This window comes from Colobus angolensis, unplaced genomic scaffold (genome assembly GCF_000951035.1).
Source record: "Colobus angolensis palliatus isolate OR3802 unplaced genomic scaffold, Cang.pa_1.0 Scaffold214, whole genome shotgun sequence".
NCBI lineage: Eukaryota > Metazoa > Chordata > Mammalia > Primates > Cercopithecidae > Colobus > Colobus angolensis.
In genome coordinates this window covers 4236858-4250642 of record NW_012115311.1, presented here as the reverse complement: position 1 = coordinate 4250642, position 13785 = coordinate 4236858, and the positions used below count along the sequence as shown (strand labels likewise).

General features: G+C 34.4%; 1 protein-coding gene across 5 annotated transcripts in view; it reads right to left on the bottom strand.

Moving 5' to 3' along the window:
• The window catches only part of TRPC4 (transient receptor potential cation channel, subfamily C, member 4), a 211042-nt gene that overhangs the window by 31951 nt on the left and 165306 nt on the right, over positions 1-13785 (bottom strand). For all 5 annotated transcript variants that reach the window (XM_011942992.1, XM_011942991.1, XM_011942993.1 and 2 more), the window contains one exon: positions 5208-5347. In XM_011942992.1, the coding sequence (XP_011798382.1) occupies positions 5208-5347 (140 nt within the window). The remainder of the gene's footprint in view (positions 1-5207; positions 5348-13785) is intronic.

Genomic DNA, 13785 nt, shown 5'->3' with positions numbered 1-13785 from the left:
GCACTCTGGGGAGAAGAATTATAGACGTATTCAAAAACAAAGTGGTTAGAGTATATGGATCATTTTTATAAATGTATCTTGACACAGATGTAACACAGAAGATTTGGAAACAGTGAGATGAGTATGAGAGGATGAGATAAGTTGGAGCCAAGTCATGAAGAGTTTAGCAGGAATGTTAAGAGAGAAAGATGAACTGAATCATAATATTGGATCAGAAGTCTATTGAATGTAGGAAAATATGTTAGGTTATCTTTATATCTTCTATAGTCTCTGATGCATACTTGTGAATGTCAAGTAATAAATAGAAATGAGTAAAAGTTAAATTAATATGAAATAAAAATATTGGGCAGTGAGATTAAATAAGAATCATGTATTTGGTTTTAATGTGTGCTTTACATGGTGAAATCTTTTCCCTTTCTAGAAATTTATCAGATAATTAAGTAGTGAAAGACCAAAAAGACCAGTGTTTATACCAGGAAGGCATATTATTTTCTCTTCAAGTACATAATTCTGATTAAACAACTAAGATTCAAATCTCTATAGCTTTCTGCCATAAAACTAAAGAATATCTTAGACAATCCCACACTTTGGGGAGCAGACTAAAGTTACATCATTTATAAAATAGAAAAAACACTTGCCCCTTTTCTAGTTAATAATAGACGGGATCTATGAGACTTGCAGTTAGAACTATTTAGAAGAACGGTGTTATAAAGAAAAGCCATAGTGATGGTTAAAACAAATCTTCTTATTAATAAAAATTTTGATTTTTTGAAAATATTATTTAAATTACACAGTGAAACAGGTATTAGAATCTAATCATTTCTGCCAAACTGTTGAAGACAAATATGAGAAGTGTTACATACAGAAAAGGGGCTGGATAATATTTAGAAATAAACCAGCCCAAATGAAACTGCAGTAACATTTTATAATTGTGGTTCCCCAGGCATCAACAAGCTCCAGATTAACTAATCTTCATACATAGTGAAAAGAGAAAATGATTGACAAACTTTCCTCTAGAGGATTAGGAGCAAATTTTTTAAAATTCACAACCCATGAGCTTTAAAATGCTAATAAATAAAGATATTCAAGAAAACACCACAAAACTTTGCATGTAAAATGGATAATATTGAAGCCATACATATTTTTATGCTCTGTCTTTGCACATTATAATACTGTTGCATTGTATATAAAAAGAGCAAATACTGCATTTTTATATTAGATTCTATTCTATGGCATTAAATGTTTATTGATTTAATCTTCATAAACATTCTATTATGTTTGATTGTTATTATTGTTTTACAGCAGAGAAATTTGAGGCATAGATTCAGTAACTTGCCCCAAATCACATAGGTAGGAAGTGATATAAGTCGTAGTCACAGCAGTTCCATGGCCTTGGTTAGAAGGGCTGTTTTGTGTGTGTTTTAAAGAAAGATCTTTCCTGCAAGTAGATGAATTGCAGAAGTGTGAGTGCCATGAACTGAACTGCACCTCCCCAAATTGAGCCCCACAGTGTGATGGTATTTGGAGATGGTATTTTTGGGAGGTGATTAGGTTTAGATGAGGTCATGAAGGTGGACTTTCATGATGAGATGAGTGTCCTTAAAAGGAGACACACCTTATAAGGAGAGAAAATTTGCATTCTCTCCCAACCTCTTACGCCCCACCCCCACCAGGTGAATGTGACCAACCTTCAATAAGTCAGTGAGAGAGACCTCACCAGAAACCAACTATGCTGGAACCTTGATCTCAGGCTTCCAGTCTCTGTAATTGCAAGACCCCAGCAGAGGTCCTAGTTATAACACTGGTAATCCCATCTGAAGCAAAAGAGGTGAATCTATTTACTAAGGAGAATTATTAGCATGATTTCATCTACCTCGTATTTCATAAATACTAAATCACATATCTCCCAGACCTTAATACCTAAATTTGTTCAAGTCTAATCTTCTATCATCTTCTCATATGTTCACTGCTCTATTTCAGGCAATCATCATCATTTGAACCATTCCCTGCATAAATGTCATAAATGGATCCTTATAATTTATAGGATAAAATTCAAGCCTGATAGCAAGATGTGGAAAGTCCTTCTCACCTTCTCCCTGCCCACATTTTTAGGATAATCCAAAATAGATATTGAACTCTGCTTGTTAGACACTCTCACTTTTGCATATTGTGTCTTTTCTGTCTTGAATGCTCATGCATGTTCATGATCATGATAGATGTCCACTTGTACTGTCCTCTGGATAATTCCATGCCATTATAGAAAAGTTTAGTTCCTTCTCTCATGCCACAGTAGCCCCTGTTATAGACCTTACTACATTGTAAGATCCTTGTTTACATGCATTTCTCTTTCATCTGCCTAACTGTGACCCACTTGAAGGCAAGAGCTACCTCTTGGGCAGATTTGCATTCTCAGCAACCAGATCAAAAGCTGTTTCTTAGTGTGCTCCAATAAATGCTTATCGATTTAATTAGCTTCTTGATTCACATAATAGCTGTTTGCTTTATCTACATCAGACTCTAGTTTTTCCTGCAAATAACCTACCTGTTCTTAAAATAATAATTTATAAGTTACTACAAATTAGCCTGAAAAAATTGAATGACAGAACAAGCGTAAGGTAAGAAAGGACAAATCAAAAAGTCACAGTGATATCACAGGTCCCCACAAATAGCAAATCAAAAATAATCTTTTGATTGTTATCATCAACTTACAGATGATAAAATTGATACCTACATTCAATAACTTGCCCCATACCATACAGATTGAACATGGTGAAGGCAAGTGTGGACCTAAATCTCACACTCTTTTTAAACTAAAATAAAGCAAAGGAGGAGACACATTAAAGACCTTACAAAAGGCAAGTCTAGTGGACTCATAGTATATGAGGAGAAAGCAAAGACAATGGTAAAAAAAAAAAAAAAAAGGAAAAACTAATTTCGTGTGTTTATTCTGTAACAGGCACTTTAAATACATTGACTCATTTACTTCTCATGCCAACAGCACAAGGTAGAAGTTATTATTTTTCTTATTTTATGGATGAGACAAACAGAGGTGAAAAAACAGGCTCAAGGTCACCCAACTAGTAAGTGATGGAGGAAAGGAGCACAAAAAATGTGATTATACAGTGCATGCCAATGAATACATGCACCCAACTCAAACACATACATTGTGCTAAATGCAAATCCTTCAGAAAGGACATGTCATGGTTTATATTTCCAATTATAGCTGAACTCCTATGACCATATATTAACAAACTATGTATTTTTTGAAGACTTCACATTCCTTAGGTCGTCTTCATCTGCAGTCATTACTGTGCACTTCTCCACATCCCGTTTCCCCCTCTGCCCCCTCCTCTTCATCACTGGGGGTGAGTGAGTTTAATTCTAAACATAAAGAACAATGCTTAGATTTTAATGGTAAAATAGATTTTGCCAGTGTAGAATTTACAACTTTTTAACTAAATTAAAATCCCACATCTAAAAGTCTCAAGGCAAAACATCCACAAATATCCATTAATCTGTGTAAGCATACTCACTACATACCAGAGTTCTTATATATGAAAAAATATATGTACTGTATACAAGCATCATACAAATGTAACAAATACAAACATGATATAGCTTAGTTTAAATATTTTCTAAATAAATGTATAATAGCAGTTTCTTTTGGACTCAATCTCACACTTCTCTGAGCTGTAGAATAGGTCTAGCTATACAATGCAATGTTCTTCACAGTGTCTTCCTTAGATCAACTGTGTCAATATAAACTGGGAGTTTGTTAGAAATGCAAATTTGGACCTTGTCCTAGTATGCCTAACTTAAATCTGGTGATGGAGAAAAGGAGCCTGAGTTTTAGCAAGCTCTCCTTATGATTCTTGTCCACCTAGAAATTTGAGAAGAACTGCTACTGTGATATAATCCCAGAATTTCATAACAGCACAAAACCACAAAAAAAACTACCTGTATTACTTTTAGAAGTAGGTCTAAACAATTGTATGTATACATCTAAGGATCATGACAGAAGAAGGGGACTGGAGAGCTAGGCGCTTAATCACAGACGGCCCACCTCTTACAGAGATGCATAGTCTCCTTTGGTTAAAAGAGTACCTTCTGCTGTCTTAAATTTTTCAAGGTCATTTACCTCAATGCATTAATAAAATTACCGTATTATGTTTTCATTTTAAAATATACTTGCTTTCCATAAAATTGACAGAAATTGCTTTCCCCTAGTATTTTGGTGAGAACTGGTAGCATTTTAACTGAAAACTATGGCCTTTCCAACTTCAGACAATTTTGATTCTGTCATACCTGAAGGTTGCCCACAGAAGCAGAGGGTGTTATTTTAAGAACTAGGCCAAATGAATAAAAGTTAATCTACATGTTAGAATTTCATAGTTCAGATTATTAAATTGAATGCATTATTTATGTCATACCCAATTCTATATTCTTTCTTTCTTTCTTTCTTTTACTAATTAAGTAGTCATTTTGAAATTTTTTTTAAAAGAAAGAGAAAAGGAAAGGGGGAAAAGGAAAGTCAGTGAAGGAGAGAAGATAATACTTTGGGTTGAAAGAAACCCAACAAAGTACAAAATAATCCCAATTGTCATGACAGAACAAAACTGTTTTATGCAAATTATGAGGTTGGGATAAGATTGATGGTGTACAAAATCTGGGGGAGTAATGAGTGTGTGAGATTTCAGGCACTGTCAAGTTGAATGGGATGAGGAGAAAGAAATTATATTCTGCTCTAATTATACCAAATTGTATTAGTTTATACTGAAATAATAATTTCAACGCTTTGAAAGAGTAATATTTTGATCTGTCTATGAAATTTTATCTATTAGTTATAACTGAAGAAAATAGATTTGGGTTGTCAAAATTTCAACAGTGTTTGAAGTAGAATTTCAGTAGAAATAGAAAGGATTAGAAACTAGAGCAGTTATGTGAGTAATTTTGAGACATCATTCTCCTTAGTAGATGCAAGGGAATTGGGTGATAACTTCTACTTATAAAAATTTGTTTTGTGATTAAAGGTTATGCATTTACTTATGTATTTTTATCCCTATATATCTATTAATAAAACCATGAGCTGATGAATACTACATCCAGAAAAAGCTCTAGGTAACTTTGTTAATAAAATTAATATCAACTGAAAGTATATCATTAATAATCAGAACATACGCTTTACCAACAACATAAATAATAGTTACCTTTACAAATGCAACAATTTTCAAGGAGATTGTTGCTAAATATAAGGAGTTCATTACAAAGTCCATTAGATTCCACCAGTCATGGATGTAGTCCTGAAGTCCGCCATCCCACATCTGTTTAATTTCTCCCCATATGAAACCTGCGATTATAGAAAGATTCATTATAAGTATGGTTTCAGTAGAATCACTAAAAAAAAGCAATATACAATTTAACAATTACAGATCTTGAAGCTGCAAGAGACCACATTGTTACACTAGAATGCAATTTCTATTTTTTTATAGGTAATAATATTGAGTCCCAGCTATAGTTTAAGACTTTCAGATACTAAGTTAATTCTAGAAGATGTTGTTAGGACAGCCTCACTTTCTTTTATCCATTTGATGAATTCATAAGGATATGTAGTTTTTGAGTTGTTATACTGTAGCTCCTTTATAACTATATATTTCCCTTGCAAAATAACATTTTCTAAAAAGCAAATATCTTGACATATATTTTTCTCCCAAGTCAAAATGACTCAAAGATCATGAAAATCAGTGTATTTAGCAATCAAAACTGGTTTCAGACAATAAGTGGAGTACCTTGTTGTGTTTCTAAGCAGTTAGTGCCTTCAGAGACCGGTCTTTAGTCTTGAGAAATGATGGTTATAGTATTCATGGTAATTCATTAAAATACTTTATATGTAGCAATAGCTTTAAAGCTGTATCTAGAAAAATATATTTTTAATTTTTAATAGGAAATGCTTTATTTTCAAGTTCTATGAAGTACTTACAAAATATTAGTGTAGGTTATTTTATTTCCATTATCTTATTAAAATTTTATAATTCCATATTTAGAGCCTAATGATGAGAGAGATATCAAAATATCTAGATTCAGTAAATATTAAAGGGGTAAATATGATGTCATAACTACCTTAACACAAGCAAACAATGAGAATTCTTTAGGATACTATTCTGAAACATGAAATTTAGAGTTGAAGACCTACATAGGATGTAGAAAGTTGGGAAAGTATTATCCCTACACTGACTCAAGAAAAATTGAAATTATAAAATTATAATTTTCCAAGCATGCATCAGAGAGATGAGAAATCAAGGAATCTAAACTTGAAATATAAGCACTCTCCTCTGAAGGATCCATGTTTTGAGCCTTGGCTCACCCGCGGCAGAGTATGCAAGGAAGAGACACTGGTACCATCCAAGACATTAGGCTCAGTGCGAGGTTGCAGGAGAGACTAGAATCCCTGGGACCCACAGTCACAAGGAACATGTCTACCGTTCTGCATGCTCTTCTTCAGGGACCCTATCCAAAGTTCAAGGGAAATATCATAGTTCAAGCCCGGGGGAGAAAAGAGGCTGCTTCTGTGGAAGAGGCACAGAGTCCTATCCAGGCTCCTCTCCCCTAAGGAGCAAAACACTTTAGCCTGGTGGAAGAGACAGAAAGCACTCCTGGGTCTCAGGTTTACAGCAACACCAGTAGAGCAGGGGCAGGAAAAACTTCCCTGTACATAAGCTGCCATGTTTGCCATGAAAAGGAGGGCATAGATCATGGAGAAAGTGCCATCCCTAGCACTCAGATATAGGCCTGCCTAAGCCTGACCCTGGATGAGGACATCAGAGAGTTTTCCTGCCCTGCATCACTAGGCCAACAAACACCAGTGAACAATCAGCAATTGACAACCACTGGAGGAAGGGCCTCTGAGACACAGATGCACAGGGAAGGTCAAAACTGTAGGTGGAGAAGGAACACTGAGAATAATCTTCTTTTCCACCCTAAGCTGAGGCATGTGATGCACTGAAATTGACCGTAGCAACAACAAAACCCAAACCCAACTCAACTCCTGACTTATTGCCTCAAACCTCTACACTAACATAGAAGAGAAGAGGCATGTACATTTTCAGGCATAAAGGCTGCGTACGTCTGTTGCTAGTCTTCTGCATAGGTGGAATGAAAAACTTTCCAAAACACACGTCCCCATATGTACCCACATACACCAAACCATGATGCATCATATTCAAGCCGTCAAAAACAAAAGATAAAGAAAAAATACCGAAAACAGCCAAGAAAAAAAAAAAAAAAACGAAGAAAAGTAAGATTGACAGCACACTTCTGGTGTAAAAAATATATACAAGGCAATGGAGTAACATCTTTTTTTTTTTTTAGATGGAGTCTTGCTCTGTCGCCAGGCTGGAGTGCAGTAGCGTGATCTCAGCCCACTGCAATCTCTGCCTCCTGGGTTAAAACAATTTCCCTGCCTCAGCCTCCCAAGTAGCTGGGACTACAGGCACACACTACCCCACCCGGCCAAGTTTTTGTATTTTAGTACAGACGGGGTGTCACCATGTTGGCCAGGATGGTCTCGATCTCCTGACCTCATGATCCGCCTGCCTTGGCCTCCCAAAGTGCTGGGATTACAGGCAGGAGCCACCGCGCCCGGCCTGGAGTGACATCTTTAAAGTGTTGAAAGAAAAAGAATAAAAATTAACCCAGGATTCTATATACAACACAAATAGCTCTAAAAAATACTAAAGACTTTTTCTTCAAACAATCAAAATCTGAGACAATTTATTTCTGTCAGACCCACACTAAAAGACATACTAAAAGGATATTTTTAAGCCAGAAGTTATATAATATTGGACGGAAAGTTAGATTTATTTTTAAAAATGAAGATTTATGTCCAGAAATGTGTGTGTGTATATACATATACATATATGAAGATATGTTATATATAAATATATTTATTTTTATTTAAAAGTTTTATAACTTATAATTACTGCCTAAGTAAAAGCTGTAGCAATATACTGTAATTTTCAACATATGTAAAAGTAAAATGTATAATGACATTAGCACAGAAGATGAGACAGGGGAATTATAAGCCTACCATCGTAAGGTTCTTATACTACACATAAAGCAGAAAAATATTTTTGAAGTTAGAATGTAATAAATTAACAGTTTATATCATAAATATTATGGCATCCTTTTAAATATTTTTAAATATATGAGCCATAAATGTAAATAATAGTGATATACAAATATTTAATCCAATAACAGGCAAACAAGGAAAAATGCAATGAAGAACAGATGTAATAAATAGGAAAGAACAATAGCAATGGGGGTAGATTTCCAGTTTACCCATGTCATATTTATACTCAATGAAACATATGATCTAAACACACTAATGAAAATACAGAGATGATCATACACGAAAAAAAGTACAGGTACAACTCTATTACATTTCATTCCTTTACTTCATTACACAGAAGTAAAGGAAAAATAAATAACATAAAACAATAATTAAAAGACAGCTCCCGTGGCTACATTAATATAAAAGTAGATGTATTTCACAAGAAGCAATGTTACTAGGCATAGAGAGGGATATAACATAAAAATAAAAAGGCCAATTCACTGAGAAGACATAAAAATTCTGTGTGTGCTTATGGTTAACAAAAGAACCCTATAATACAAGATGCCATAACTATTAAAACTGAAATAAGAAACAAAGAAAAGTAAAATTATAATTGGAGCTTTCAGCATTCCTCTCTGTAACCAACAGAACCAGTAGACAGAAATTTAGTAATGATACAGAAGACCTGAATAACACTATCAACAACATGACAACAGCAGAAAACATATTTCTTTCTTGTGCACATGGAACATTGACCAAGATAGACCATAGTGTGGACCCTAAAACAAACCTCAACACATTTATATATGTTGAAATCATGCTAAGTAAGTTCTATGACCACAACACAAATAAACAACCAATCAATAATTAAATGTACCTAGAAAATCTCCAAATATTTTTCAACTAAACAATATAGTTCTTTCGGCTCAAATACGAATTTATGAGAATAATTAAAAATATTTTGAAAAAATTGAAAACGAAGATACAACTAAAAACTCTCTGTGAGGCTTCTAGAGCAGTGCTTAGAGGAAATGTGTAGCTCTGAATGCTTTATTAAAAAAGAATGAGGGGTTCAACTCAGTGATTTCACCTTCAATTAAGACACTATAAAAAGAAGAGCAAGTTTAAACCAAAACAAGCAGAAAGAAGAAAATAACAAAGGTAACAAAAATCAATAAAATCTGAAACATAAAATGAAAGATAAATCGATGAAAACAAAATCTAGTTTTTTGAAGTGGTCAATAAAATTGATAAAACGCTAGCCAGAATGATTAACAAAAAAAGATGATATAAATGATCAATATCAGAAATTAAAGAAGGAACATCAATACAGATCTTATAGATATTATAAGAATAATAAGCAACTAGAATGAATAACTGGGTGCTCATACATTTCACAACTTAAATGAGTTTTTTTCCCTGAGATGTAAACTTCAAAACTCACTCAGGAGGACATAAAGCAACCTGAATAGTCCTATACTTATTAAAGGAAATGAACATGTAGTTAATATCCTTCCAGCAACACAAAAATTCAGGTCCAGTTGATTTCATAGTGCATTCAACCAAACATTTCAAGAAAAAATAATGCTGGTGCTAATCAAACTCTTACAAAGACACAACAGTAAGAAACATTTAAGAGGCAAGTATTACACTGATAAACAATCAGACAAAACTCTTTAAAATGACACACCAATAGCCCTTATAAATATGCACAAAAATCCTCAATAAATAGTAGTGAATAAAAGTTAGCAATATATACATAAAAAATAAATCATGACCAAGTCATGTTTTTTCCAGATAATGAAATGTTGTTTCAATATTTAAAAATCAATCAGCATAATTTATCCCATCAACAGATTTTTGAAAAAATGTGATCATTTCAATAGATGCAGTATAAGCATTTGACAAAATTTAACATGCATTCATGATAAAAACTTTCAGTAAAGTATGAATAAAAGGGAAATTTCTTAATTTGATAAAGGGCATTTATAAAAAATTATAACGACTTTTCTGTAAAAGGCCAGAGAACAAATAATTTAGGCTTTGCAATAAATGAGCATGAATGCGTTTCAATGAAATTATTTTAAAAAACTGGCAAACAATCTGAGATCAGGGCCATAGTTTGCTGCCTCCTGTGGTGGTGATTGCATGACTGTGTGTGTTTGATAACATCTTATATCTCTGCACTCAACTCCAAAAGTTAGTGTTATAACTGAATTTGAATGTAGCAAAAATTACCAAATTGATATTGAGGAATGAATACAGTGATAGAAAAAATAATTTAAAATATTATTGTAATACATTGATTACAGGTAATATATGAGTAACTACATTTCTTTTACATTTTCTCTATGTTTGAAAATTTTAATAATGTTGAGCGAAATAAAAGCATAGTCGACATGATGTTCTATCATTAATTAGTGAAAATAAACAATGACTAAAATTATCAATAAAGTTTTGTTTTTATATTTTGTTATATTCAAATTTCTAACTCATATGAGAGCTGATTTCAGATAAATTAATTATAGTGTATTTTTTAAAGTTGGCTGTAGACAACTGCTTTATTCTAAATTCAGCATTTATGTCCTAGTTTCCCCTTTTAGTCATCTTTCACAAATAAATCTCTCATGAGAGGTCAGATAGAATTGGGACATAATTGGGGAAAATGATAATATTTACTACCTCCATATTGGAGAAAGGAGTATATCAGAACTGAGTAAGATACGATGCCTGCACTGGATTTTGGAGCTGGTGGGAAACTTAGAATTTAAAATATCCAGTGAGAAAAAATGTTTGGCACACATTTTTTCCACACCTATGGTGCTTTCTCCTACTAACCTGGCTACAGACTCAGAATTCAATAGACAACCACAGCCTGCATGAGAAAACTAAGGCCCAAAGAGGCAGTGTAAACAACAATGCAATGCCACTAGGTAATGAAGAAACCAGGACTGGATCAGAATCTTCTAAATGCAGTGCACTTGGACAACATTTTCTTATTCTTGAGAGTTTACAAGGCACAGAGCTATGTGCTTCAGAGGACAGACTGAGGGCTTTGGGAAGGAGGCATCAAGAAGAAGTTACAAGCTCCGTACAATGTTGCTTATTTGTTTTGTCTTGCTTGACACTGCCAATTCCCAGATATTAAATATGTGCATGCAAATCATTGGTTTAACAAATGCATTTCAAGTTAATTTTTCACCAGAAGGCACAGTGATAAGAGCTAGTCTATGTTAGGTGATCAAGGGGCCAGGCTCAACTCAGCTAGCAATCAGCTTTAGAATCTTAGCTTAGCCTCTCTAGGTTTCAGTTCACTTCAAAAATCAGAGGTTTGGATTACATGACTTTTACAAAGTATGACTTTTATCCTAACTGCATAAATTGCCAAAGATCGCTTCTTCCTATTTGGATTGTAACAATTTTACTAAAAGCAGTCATCACAATGGCTGCCATGAGAGATGAAGAACTGTCCTGTACAAGAGGGCACAGACTTGCTCTGGTCTGCTCCACAAAGCAGAAATTGGACCTTTGATAAGAAAAATATAGAGAGATGGCTTCTGGCCAAATATAAGGAAGAATATTCTGGCAATTAGAGTTGCTCTAAAACTGGAATGGATTACCCTGTGACATAGAGATTCCAATCCAAAGGCTGTCTTTAAGCCACAGAAATTATAGCAGTGAGTGGAGACGGATCTGCGTAATCTCTAAAATTCATTCCAACTTAATGAATTTGTAATTCGGTTGCTTTCAGATTTGTATGTATCATGAAATAAAATATATCTTAAAGTACATGCTAACTGGAACATTTATATTTCATTATGTATTACAGATAAACTTCATTATCTTTGTACCTGCTTCTGCTAAACTGGAAAGTCAAATGTGATTATTAACAGTCACCAAAATAGCTAAATTCAAATATTTTGTGGGTATTTACATAGAGGAAGGAAGGCTTTGGGAAGGAGGTATAAAGAAGTTATGAGCTCAGTACAAGTCAACATTTTATTTCAACTTCCTTCATAGCTGAGCAGACTCTGTTCTCATTTGATGGGTTAAAGGAGATGAAACTTCAACTGCAAGTTTAGACTAGATGACCTCTAAGGTTTTCTAAGAAGACTACCAAGCAATACTCACAATGCTGATATATTACAGTTCCTCCGGAGATCAAGGAGGAGACATTAAATCTGATTTTCTTGACCACCCAAAATCTTACTTCACTTCTGACCTTTGAAAGGCACAATTGTGTGGGAAAAACAGAGATCCTGATAAAACTGGGAACTCATGCCATCATTTTGTTTAAACTTGAGCTATAGATAAGATTGCCAATCAATGTCTGTTGGGTAATGTGTTGGGATCTCTTTTTTTTAAGTTCCAGATTGAAATATCACTTTTTATAGCTCTGGTCACCACATACCTGTCAGATGGCTGTGGATTTATGTTTGTTATGAGCATGGTAGCGGAATGGCCAGTTTCATTTATTCTGGCAACATTTACTGAATTTTTGAAGAAACAAGCTTTTAGAAAAACTAGAGGGTGTTATTAACTAAATAAAAAATGAATTCAGATAGTAAATTATCCATGGTAACTAAAAAGCCTGAAGAGAACAAAGATTAAGAGAGCTTCTGTCACAAAATGTTTATCTTGTTCCCACAATGGGAACATTTCAAAATTGCTCTTTGCTGTTTATAAACAGAGGACATGATTTCTCAGAGTTGTGGTGGAGGCCTAATTACAAGCATTGATGTCAAGACTGTGGGGACCAACAAAGGAAAGATCACAGTACAAATGAGTCAGAGAACTTCCTTTTAAAAATATTTGTAGATGCCTGGAAGTTTTTACTTTTTTTTTTTTCTACCTTTCCCATAACAATTTTCACTCAGGGCTATTTGAGGGTTCTATTATGTCCTGCGAAGCTGGCTGTGAGGATGTGATGGGGTAGGCAATACTCAGCTGCCACATTTAACAGCACCAATTACATGCGACAAATGTGTAACTCTGCAAACAGATCTCCTGTCGTTCCCTTTCTTACTGTCAGTACTTACACCAATAGTAAATAACCCCAAACAAGAAGCACGTCACCTTTTCACCTATGACAACTTCCAGGGGTCTATCATTTAAACCCCAAAGCTGTGGGGGACCTGACCTTGGAATTCTCTTCACAGAACACTGAGCTTTATGTTGTGGTATCAAAATCAACACAGATAACTGAACACAAAACATTCCTCCCTGTTGGAGTTTTGTATTGTTTTGTTTTTTGATTTTCAAATCAGGGAATATAAAAGTAGTCTCTCGTCAAAACTCTGCTTCTGTTCAAAGAGAAATTTAAAGAAATTCTTTTATTCATTAGAAACCCAGTTGTTCTGAACCGCTAAGAGGCACTCAGTTAAGGGGCAGCTCCTGTTCTCAGCACTATACTTAAAACTCAAACAAAGATGAAAACAAGGACCCCAAGTATCCACGTTCTGAAAAGAGTTTACAGAAAATTGTAATCAAACTTTTCCTTCCAGGGCCTACTAGGAGGCATCAGGGCCCTATCTGTTTCCAAACATCTAGCCGTCTACTTCCATAATCTATAACAGAGGTAGACCTAGGAAGACAGATGGCGAGAGAGCCACGAGGTCAGGGAGTGCAGGGTTTCTGTTTTGTTTTTGTCGTCGTCGTTATTTTTTAGAGACAGAGTC